This window comes from Adelges cooleyi, unplaced genomic scaffold, assembly GCF_023614345.1.
Source record: "Adelges cooleyi isolate 19-005CV unplaced genomic scaffold, UGA_ACOO_1.1 ACOO_flye_CR_arks_rails_tigmint_CR_PRNA_247, whole genome shotgun sequence".
Lineage (NCBI taxonomy): Eukaryota > Metazoa > Arthropoda > Insecta > Hemiptera > Adelgidae > Adelges > Adelges cooleyi.
The window spans coordinates 10,794,869-10,806,647 of NW_026095912.1; the positions used below are offsets into that span (position 1 = coordinate 10,794,869).

Sequence of the window (11,779 nt, forward strand, 5' to 3'; positions counted from 1 at the left end):
CTAGGAGCTCAAATTAAATTACCTAATTAATGGGTATTAAAATGTTTAAGTATTTTTCAAATATTGACAAACGATCAAATTTAAATTTATTTCTGTTAGTGCAAATGACATTTTTAATTTACGTTGACACTTATCTACAATAGTTGAAGCTATAATTTTTGTTTGCAAAGAGCCCAAATTGTACCTTATAAAGGAACAATGCATTTTTTTTAACAAATAAAAATTTTTTTACACAATTTACAATCAGATTTTTATTCATACACATAAATGGACAAATCTAAGATACAAATGAAATATGTATAAAAAAAATTACACAATCACAAATACTAGTAAAATAAGTAAAATAAAAAGCATACAACTATTAATCCTTATAAAGTATGAAATATACTAACGTCTATTGGGATGTTTAGAAAGTTATGCAGTACACGCAAGGACATTTGAAACAGAAACACTCTATATTGTTGTAGTATCAACCTTAAGATTTATTTTTTGACAGCAGAACAAGAGCTGATTTAGGCTATAAGCATTGCGCAAAGTCTAAAAATCTGTTTTTATGTATATACCTATGATTTAATTATAGGTATATGAATGAGGCCTACATCCAAATAGTACAGTATTCAGCACTAATAAAACTACATATAACATTTTGTTGTACTAACTAAAAACTGGAAAATTTTATTAAAATTGTTTACCTATTTGTCACTACTAACTTACTGACTAGTCTTACTATATTTATTTTATTTATTTATTCATCAGTAAAGATGATTACAGCCATAAGGCAAACAGCACAAGTAATATACTCAATTATCTACATGTTATATAGTTATAACAACCTAATGAATCGATATAACTATCTTTAGCAATTTGTGAATGATCATTAAGTTTAAATTTAAAAAAATTTGATTAGTCTGAAGATAAATGTTGTGCTTTTGCACTTATGATAAATTCTTTAGCTTTAATTATGAGCTTATAATATTCAAGCGGTAATCCTAATTTGCGTAGGTCTTCTTCATTTAATTTTAACAAATTTTTCCTAAAGTAAAACAAAATAGCATCCCAACACATTTCTTTTAATTGTGGCACCCTTACCCAAGTAGTATACACATGATTTTGGGGTTCAAGCCGTCGTGTACTTAAACAACGTAAACTTACTAAACCATTATAGTAATATAAATGACCGTATCGTGACATTGCAGCAGACAGAAAAAATGTAGGTTTAGGTATTGAGCACATGGATAGGTTTCGCCACTGGAATGTAGATAAATTAAAACACCAAACATCTTTCATAAAATTAAACTTATCATAGCCGCCTAAGAGGTAAACATTCTGAGTATGAGTAGGACACTGAACCCAGCCATGATTAATACGATTTTCTGGATAACCGGGGGTCGTGCTTTGCTGATCAGGTTTTGTGTCCAAGTACCTCCAAGTTTTAGTTGTCAAATCAAATACATGAACAGTCTAAAAATGATAAATAAAGTAAAATATTACAAATAAAATCGTTATGATCAATAATACCAATTATAAGTATAATGAAGAAGCGTTTTTACCATAAATGTATTTAAGAAATTAGTTGTAGAATTTATGTGTACATTAGATCCACCGAATGTGAATATACACTGATTGTAATATGCTAGTTCATATTTGTATTTTTCTTCAAAGTCTTGGAGTATGCCTTTACCATCTGATAATATTTCCCATTTTTTAGTACTTATATCAAATCTATAAACATCTGCCTCACGTTGGAACCCCGACAAACCATTAACTGTGTAAATATATCGTCCATTTAAAACAATTGACTGGCCATATCCAATCCTAGGTATTCCATTAGTACAATTTATTTCTTCAAAAACTATGCCCTCTTCGGTGTATTCCCCTAATAGATTACCTGTAAAATAGTATAACAGCTAGAATAATTAAATAAATAAACACAAATGATAACCGTAATAATTTTAGCAATTATAAGTACTTACCAATGTAAATATTGTACGGGCAGTAATTACTAAAACGAACCCCTGTACCGCCATAGATTATTATCAAGTTTCCTGATAATATGATCGAACTATATGAAAGAACTCTCGATAAATGTCTGCTTCTGAGGTTTTTCCATTGGCAAGTGACCAAATTAAACTTCCATAAACATCCTTTATTAGGCTAAAATTAATTAAATACGTTTAGATATTTAGGTAGTATTAGACTTATGGCTATGAATTGTAATCAGAATGAAAAATTACTTACAAGGAGATCGCCCTCCAATCCTGGTGCCTCGTAACTACAATAACGATAATAATACAAATATTCATCATTACAAGCTATTCCATGGTCTATTCGAGTGTGTGGCAAATCGGGAATATCGTTACTTACACTCTTCTGCTTTTCAAACACTAAAGGTTTAAACGTGTATTCCGTTTGTGACATTGTAAACGACACTAAATAAAAATCGTATAGGTAAATGTAAATTATGAAATTAACAGTTTGAAATCAAGTGGTCTGCTTAACGAAAGATACATACCTATATTACTTATAATAATACGATAAGTATATCAATAATAAAACATTTTTAACGTACACATTTAGTAAAAACATTTACGAAATTGAAAATGTAAATTCGAAATTGTCTACATCAGTTACACAGATTATAATATTATATAAACTGTGATACGGCCTGTGATTCGTCTACAAACCCTGATCGGTGGCTGGTAACGGTGGTTCTAAAATCGCCATGGCAACATAAAATCAATAGCATGAGTCATGACGTTTAGCTCGTTGTACCCTGCGCACAAACCAAAAATCGTTACTTCCACAAAGGGTCATTTTATCACAGGACACAGAATAAAATATAATGTATTATTTATCTCAACTAAGCGTTTCCCTTGCTCCTTGGTTATGTCACATCGATTCAAAATACGATGACGAGGAGAGAATCCCCATACTTTCGTCTCTTACAGAACGGCGTCGTCTTATACTACTATGTGATCTACCTACAATTTGTTTTCATTACCTTTTCGGCTATAGCCTATAACTGATGTAGCCTGTTATAATAGCTGGGATAGGTGAAATATTTTAAGGATAATTAAAGGATGTTGTTAACAACACTGTTATCCTTAACACTTCTCTTATTCTTAACACTGTCACTGCCCTTATTCGATGTTTACTTATGCGCCTTTTCTCCCGCGACTTAATTTGGAAGCTACATTATAAGGCCCATAAGGTCTATGATGGAGGCTCCCTTTAACTGACATAATATAATGACTGCCTGGTATGTGGCTATAATTACAAGACATTTTATACACAAAACGAGTACAATTAGCATAGCTTGTGTATAAATATTTTTAAGAATAGGTACATTATTAACAAAGGTATTGGTAATCTTATAAATAAAAAAAACTTCAATAATATTCTGTTAACTTTTAAATTCAGATTATTTCATTGTACTGTCGATATATATATGTAGAGTGTAGACATGTAGTAGACCACATAAGGTAGGTCCAGTATTAATATTAGATCGAATTGCAAATTTTCGATTTTTTAAGAATATACTATGAATTATAATAATTATATATAATCTAATGAAACTACTTATAACCTGAATTATTTACCGAGAATATATTTTTTTTGAACGTACATTAATTTATAATAAATATTTGATGTGCTTTAACTTTAAATTAATAAAACCAACATTTGTGAATATTATTCCAATTTCCGATAACAATTAATAATTATTTAATAACAACTATAATCATTTCCCATTTAAATAGGTGATCTAATATTGAAGTACTATAATCCGCACCCTTAGATCAAAACTGTAACAACTCAAAAAGTGGATATTTTTAGTTATTTGTATAATCGGATTCTGCAAACGGAGTTGCATGAACCAACAAAACAAATTAAAATTTATCTGGATTACTCTCCAAAAGATGGCGCTGTAGGTACCTTTTGTTGAATGACTAATTCCATAATTCTATAACTACCATAATCGTTGCAACTTTATTTTTTGCCCGGACATCAAGCCAAGTATAGTCTTGGTAAGTAAGTACTTGTCTATGCATCAAGCTGAATGCACATGCACGTTTAACATACATTAATATGCAATATCCAATCATAAAAAAATAGTTGACTTCAATCTCATACCAGAAACTTGAAAATAAGGTTTTTGGAATTCCTGAATAAAAGTGTTTTTTGAGTTGCTTCAGTTTTGATCTAGGTGTGCGGTATGATAGGTATACTAATTTGTACGGTAATAACATTGCTCATTTATCCATATAATGCAAGTGTAGTAGGCGAAAATGGTCATTTCAGTTTTAAGTATAGTGGTGCCTCAGAGATTCCCCCACTTTTTAGATTTTATGTCTAATTACAACTATAGACATATAAAGAATCTTTATATGTCTATGATTACAATACACCACAAAAACGCTGTTGTTTACCTCTTCACTAATTTGATAGTTTTAAGTTACTTTAGTTTCAGGCCTTTTAACGTTATGACTTATTCACTTATGTCTCATACCAATGTTTGTACACATGGTCTTCAATTAGCAATCGCATCTATGAATACTTCAGCTGTTGGTTTGAATTAGATGCTTTAAAAATGTAACTTCGCTAATAATTAGCGAAGTTACATTACCCAATAATTTATAGTTTAGTTTATAATTACCCAATTATTTTTAATACCGGTGTTTTGATTTCCAATGTTATTTTCTGAACCGAAAACAATTACTCTAGGAACAATCGACGTGTGTGAAATCCATTGCAAGTGAATAAAAATATATGTGTATCATAATATGTCTATAGGTACAATTATTATTATAGATGCCAACAAAAACAAAACCTGTTAGCTTAGTGCAATATTCCGCAATTGTACGTAGGACAAACGGTTTTTGAATGACTCAACGCTTTTACTTTTCGTCATTCTCATAATAATAATATATTTAAATACGCCAACAATAATATATAGCATAATATTATACACGTCATATTTGTGTGTTATTATTTATATTTTTTTCGAAAATCATTAGGTTATCAACAAAACGATTTCTATTTTATAATGATGATATTTCACAAATTTCTCATTAGAGGTATAAGTTATAACCCACACTCACAGACATTATATGTTTTAAATATTGTTTCTGTTCAACAAGTATGTCTATAATATAAAAGGACCCAATTTTAAAATGATTCATAACTATAGGTCAATGTTTTGTAGGTATATATTTATAAATAGGCGCGAATCTATAAAATACACACAGACGTGTCTAGTTTGAACACAGTTAATCAAGTAATTAGTAATTTAATTCTGTAGATTGATTTAAAGAAATGAATGACGCCAAAGTCACTGCGATGAGGTCACGCGTCATTGTCATAGTTCATACTCGTACTATAACCTACTTTTTTAAGCCTAGAACCCTGGACCAAAGGTATTTAATTTTTTTTTTGTATTTTCCACCTACTTACACATTTAAAAACTTTGGCGTTACTATAATAAATCGAGGAATATATTATAACGGTAACATTTAGTAATCAATAGTTATAGGAAGTCATGTGATTAGCAGTTCCCCCTCATTGTTTTTTTTATATAAATAACAATAATAATAGTAACAACAATAAAAATAGTCAATTATAATAGAAGTAGTCACTGATCGCTGGTGAGATGTAATCAAAAATATAAATATGTGCCCTGTAGGAAGTCATCCTCTTTCAAATAAAAAAACAATATATCAACATCGAATTACGAGATGAGAATTTTTCCTCAGTCATTTTTCACCACCAAAATTGTTATATATCATAGAAAAAATGTATCCGTTTAAATTATACCAAAGAGCTAGTATGAAAATTTAATTTGACAGTTAATCGACGGGTTTGAAAATTTAGTAAAATAAATGTTTTGCTAAGAATGTTTTGTGAAATGTTGCCTATAGTATGCCCTTACAAATAAGCAATCAGTCATGGCTAGAACATGGCTAGTCATGGCTAAGTCAGAACCCTTATAAGAACTGTTAATTTATCTTGTATATCACAATAAGGCCATACTTGGGGTACTTATAATAATATTTTTATATTTTCCCTTAACTATATTGATAGAAATATAAAATAGACTATAGGTTATTGAACTTGTATAATTAGTTCGATTGTTGACGTTAATAAAGAGGAAAAAAAACTTTTGTTTCTTGTTGATCAATGATAAACTGTACTTATGGGTTATGACTTTCACTGTTGAAAACTTTTAAATTCCCGTTCTAATAAATTATAAAACGTATTATTTATTTGAATTGTATGTTCTGTTTAAACATTTTTTTTACGTTTTTTTTATAACTTGAAATTTAATTTATTCATCAAGTTCAAGTACCCTATTTCAATCCGCGACACAAATTCAACCCAGTTCACCTCTAAAAACGCTGTATACACTCTAGAGCCTAGTTCTGTCACCACGTTTCCGGTGACTTATTATTGAGATGTGTAAGGTGGACTATCGGTTAGGGCATATCGTCGAAATATATTTATTATATTAAAATATAAAATAAATGTATAAACGCACATCCACTAGCGTTGATACACGCAAATAATAATTGTAATAGCGGTGACTTTAACGGCCGGACGAACGTGCGACCGAACAGGAGACATGTTTTATTCTATACGCTTTAGTATAGACTAATAATTATGGACTAAGAACTAAGGTCATGGCATATGGTCATCATATTATATTGGTATGGCGTATTTGCGTGGGCAGTTGGGTGCATTGGCGTTATTTAAACATGATTCGGATGGTGTTACGGCGAACAGAATACAGCATAATATTATGTCCAATATGGTTTACACGGTGACGGCGATGCGGATTCGCAAAACGAGTATTTTTTTTTATTCAGAGGCGTTACGCAACGGTGACGTTATATTATACACGGCAAGGTTCTTCCTAATATGGCGTTCGCCTACGGTGCACGGACCGACAACGAACGGAGGCGGACCGTGTGGTAACAATCATCTCATTCGCAGCATTATTATTATCCGCGCGTACACCTATTACGACAACGGTACAAAGCCCCCCAAGGTAGAAGCCGTCGAACGGGACCGCGAAGAGAGCAAGGTAAGTGTCCGTTCTGCCTCCACCTGGTCCGCTGGTTTTACCTCCACGGCCATAATAATAATAATAATAATAATAAACTACAGTTCTTCTCGCGTTCTATCTCCAAATATTGCAGTGTTATTACAGCCGCGGAATGTCGAGTTAGATATTAGAATAATATAAAGGTCCAAATGGCCTGGCAACTTGTCCAAATCCTATTTTTTTCGGATCCATTCGGACGCGCAATGGCGTCCGTGTGATACGACTGATAAGAGCGGCTAGAGCGTACCTGTCGTCACGGTGCCCCGTTGTCTTGCCGAGTTGCCCGCATAGTACACACTAAAGCGTCTAGCAGTGTCCGCAGGTCGAATCACTTGTCGGTCATTGTGCGAAAACTATGATACTTACGGCTGCTTCCTTGTAATAGTTTGGTGATTTGGATTTTGGTTTTTTGACGTACCCGCCACGAGAACGGTAAGCAATACACTGCTTTTTAGCCCAAAACACAATATTATTACGTTCTACAGTTAATTAGGCAATAATGCACGTACTCAACAGGTGTGCATACTGATAGGATTCACGTTCGATTCATAAACTCTACACTGTTATTAGACCTATGCATTATTACTCGGTTACTTCATTTGGACCACTATCGCCAAAATACAATTTTTTTCTAAACCGTACTGCTTGTTTTCATCGTTCTTTTATTTTCTTATTAAGTGTAGTTTCAAGGTTTTTTTTTTTTTGGACGAAGAAATTTTGCTGTTCAAGGTTTAATATTGTTTAACGATGCTTGAATCTGTGTACCATATTCGTATTTAACTGTATCGAAGCGTATTTCTTTTTTTCTCCTTCACATTAAATATATAAAGTATACAAATTTACATGTCCTTACAAAAAGTATGTTATAATTATTTTGTTTCTACATAAATATAGGTAGTGGATTTTTTGCATCTACCAAATTTTATTTTACAGTACAGTCATTTTTGTATTATCATTACCGAATGTATAAATCACAATATAATGTAAATAGTTGTTACAAACTTTAATTAGTTTTGTTGTATTTTTTTTAGATATGATGCTACCGCGGTGTATTCTTCTGTTCTCAGTAAGTTAAAATAAAATTTATATTGACATTTTCATGTCTTAGCTCTGGTACATAACCGAAAAAACTGTTATAAAAAACTTGTTTTTCTAGTAGTGAAAATTTTTTTCACATTAAAATAACTTAAGTTTCTAGTAGTTTAAACCAGTACAATTGTAACAGTTTTATTAAATCTTGCTTAAAACTAAAATCAAGCCACATTATATAAAAATCTAAATACATTTTTTAGTGGGCAGTATGGTGCATAAGTGCTCAAGACAATACAATCAACGAACCATTATCAGGTAATTAATGTGTCAAGTATTTCGATTTAAAATTACTTCAATGTCAAGTGTTAAACAGTTATAACTTATAATTATTATAAGCCATACCTCATTCTTTGACTTACCTAATTTGTGGACAGATTGCTAAATACAATTATGTTTAATGAATACTTGTGATGATATTCATTAGATTTGCCAGTATAACTTTATACAAATGTATTCATGTTAAATCTTCAAACAAATGCATTTAAAAGGAGATTTTACTGACAAATTTTTATGGACAGACTAAATAAAAAACATAGTTTAAAACGGGTTGATACCCTTATAATATTTTCATAATTTTGTTAGTATTTATCAGTGAAGGAGTGAAAGGATAATATAATATTGCATTTTTGTCTCGCTGTAAACATTTTTAGGCTATAACACTGCTTCTTAGTGTTATCTACAAAACTTAAATTAACCACTTGTGTACGTAGTATGTTCAATGTCAAAAAAATTGTATTTATAAATTTATTTTTATACAGATTTGGATGATGACATGTCAAAAGATATTACAATAGAATGTAACAACAAAGAAATACGTGTAAATATTGACACAACATCAAAATCATTTACTGGAATCGTCTATCCCAAAGGATTGGCAAAAAACTCTAGTTGCATGGCTGAGTTTAATCATCAAAAAAGTCCTGTAGTTTACAGGCTACCATTAAGATCTTGTAATACAATGAGTACATATTTGGTATGTACTAGCTTATGGACTTTATATTTCGATTTTTTGGTTATTTATTTCTTATATAATTAATTTGTAAAATATTTTTAGAACGATGGTATTGTTGAATACTTTAACACAATAGTATTGCAGCCTCACAGGAAATTAGTGACTAATCAAGGCAAAGGTTTCCATATTCGTTGCAAGTACCAAACAAACGAACAGTCACTGACTAATGTAATGAACATGAGGTTTGTATTATTATTTTATATACCATATCCAAACCAATGACTTCACTTTTCAGATGTATCCATGTCTTTGCTATTGTGCTGACGTTTTGGACCTATTAGAAAATCTATCATCAGAGCAATAGTCACCATTCCATTGTCGCAATGGGTCCGAAACTTCAGAATCCAATCAAAGATATGAATACATCTAAAAATGATCAAGTTTATATTGAAATGTATGAAACTTTCAACACATTCAAATGAATGACGATTTGTAGCACTCCCGAAGAAACATCCATGGTTGAAGGAGCTAAAATGCCAACTTGTATTATGAAAATATTTTCTGGAAAAACTGTCAAGCCAGATGTCGCAGAAAACGTTAAAATTGGCGACCCGTTGACAATGGTTATATCAATTGACAGTGAAGATACATTTGGTTTGTTTATCACAGATTGTTTAGTTCGTGACGGTCTTGGTTGGGGTGATCAGCGCCTGATTGATAAATACGGGTAAACATATATTTGCAGAAAATCGTGTAATTCTTTTTTTAAAATGTTTGATACAAGACGTTAACTCATTAAATTTATATTTTAGATGTTCAATTGAAGATGAAATAATGGGTCAGTTTCAATATAGTGAAAACAAAACTACCGCTGTAGTTAATTTCCAAGCTCATAAGTTCCCTTACACAACATCAGTTTACTATCAATGCCATGTTCATCTTTGTACAAAGGCTAACGGTGGATGTGCTAATACTGTAAATCATCTATTTGACATTAAAAAAAATAAAAAATAATTGTATATTTATACATACATTTTTGTTGTAGCCACCAAACTGTAGTAATAAGAAACGTATACGCCGTGAAGATCAGCCAGCTGACGATGAAAGTCCGGCCACAATTGAAGTGTACAGTGGTCTTTATGTCAATGAAGCTGCAGATAGTGCCAGTCCTGAACAAATGGATCAAGTAGCAAGAGAAAAGGCAAGTTTCAATTTTTAGAATTCACTTAAAATATTCTTTGAGCAATTGATTTAGAATTCTGTTAATATTTGATTGATTTTATTATTGTAGTTAATAAAAATAAAAATAAAAGTCTGTTGCTAATATTTCTGAATTTAAGATTATAAAATATTATATTTGTTCTTGTTATAGATATCAGATGACCCGTACAGCATTTGTATTTCTCAACGCAACTTTGCCATAAGTATTGCCATAGCTGGACTCATACTCATGCTTTTGACTGTAATAACAGCACTTATATTGTTGACAAGAAGAAACAAGAAAACTCTTTCATCCAGTGGAAGTTCTGTTTACAGTGGACCTTACACTAACACTGCTTATAGCCACACTAGTTAGATAAGTAGAAATAGTTTTTTGTAAAAACAAATACAAAATATGTGGTGCTTTTACTAATACGTCATAACAAAAGTATTTTTTATATGGATACGTTTTATTTTCCTTGACATTTCGATGTCAGTATTTTTAAATTATGTACAGTTATTTTCCATTCAGGTTAGATATTTAAAAAAAAACATCTATTCGTAATATTATTTATTATAGACTATATTTTTATAAAACTATTTTGAATCGCGGACGTATGTATAAATTTAAAAAAAAAACTATTATCTATTATCAATCTAATTATTTTAATTTTGTGCTTGTATTTTAATCAATCGTCATACTATTTTTGTGACTAGAATTTCTCATATGTAATTTTTATCTTGTAATAAACATGCTTATTGTTGTCTGATGTCTTAATGGTGTACTATGGTATATAAGATTTTTTTTTCAATATTAATACCATGTCAAAACTGTGTCACAGTACAACCATAGTCAAGACCTGACGATAATGAAAACATAACTCTTTCCTAGGGGCCAAGTTGATTAATGTTAAAGTTAAAGGCGTTTAGTGCAGGTGATGGTTTGGGAAATCATTAATTAAATAGATATTATTTTAATTACTTTTGATCGTTATTTCTAGATTTTCTTAATGTTTAAGTATAGTTTAGCCTATAATTTTAGTATTTTGTTAAACTGTACTTAATTTTTAACACAACTGGTAAAAATAACTATTCCAGCGTTTTCATTGTTAGCTATTAGACAAATATTTGTGCAATATTTTATATAATTTAAATCATGTTAAATATTAGTGTTTATTATTGTAGTATAAAGTTACAACTTTTTCATTTTGGGTTGATAATAGAATAATATGTTTGCTATATTATATATGTCCTCGATTTGAATATTTATATTAGATTTAATTTAGAAAGCATAGAAATTATTAAGTAAATTGTATTACAAAGTTAAATGTAATTAATTAATGACTTTTTAACTGGATGTTTTAATAATTTCTGGTCAAAAAAATAGTTAATATATTTCTATTTACTTATTTATAAAAAAAATGTACTTATTTTTT

General features: G+C 30.4%; 2 protein-coding genes across 2 annotated transcripts; one reads left to right on the forward strand and one right to left on the reverse strand.

Annotated features, from left to right (window-relative positions):
- Positions 1-318: 318 nt before the first annotated feature.
- LOC126836682 (kelch domain-containing protein 10 homolog) lies at positions 319-2,762 on the reverse strand. Its single transcript, XM_050570287.1, has 5 exons — positions 2,513-2,762; positions 2,239-2,429; positions 1,974-2,154; positions 1,551-1,888; positions 319-1,461 (listed from the first exon to the last, which is right to left on the reverse strand). Exons 2-5 carry the CDS (start codon positions 2,416-2,418, stop codon positions 904-906), a joined length of 1,257 nt encoding a protein of 418 aa, XP_050426244.1. The 5' UTR covers positions 2,419-2,429; positions 2,513-2,762; the 3' UTR covers positions 319-903.
- A 4,456-nt stretch (positions 2,763-7,218) lies between these two features.
- On the forward strand, positions 7,219-10,805 carry LOC126836885 (cuticlin-4). The gene is made up of 9 exons (XM_050570567.1): positions 7,219-7,531; positions 8,131-8,165; positions 8,392-8,446; positions 8,950-9,164; positions 9,246-9,385; positions 9,640-9,870; positions 9,956-10,118; positions 10,189-10,344; positions 10,516-10,805. Exons 2-9 carry the CDS (start codon positions 8,133-8,135, stop codon positions 10,717-10,719), a joined length of 1,197 nt encoding a protein of 398 aa, XP_050426524.1. The 5' UTR covers positions 7,219-7,531; positions 8,131-8,132; the 3' UTR covers positions 10,720-10,805.
- The last annotated feature ends 974 nt before the right edge of the window (positions 10,806-11,779 follow it).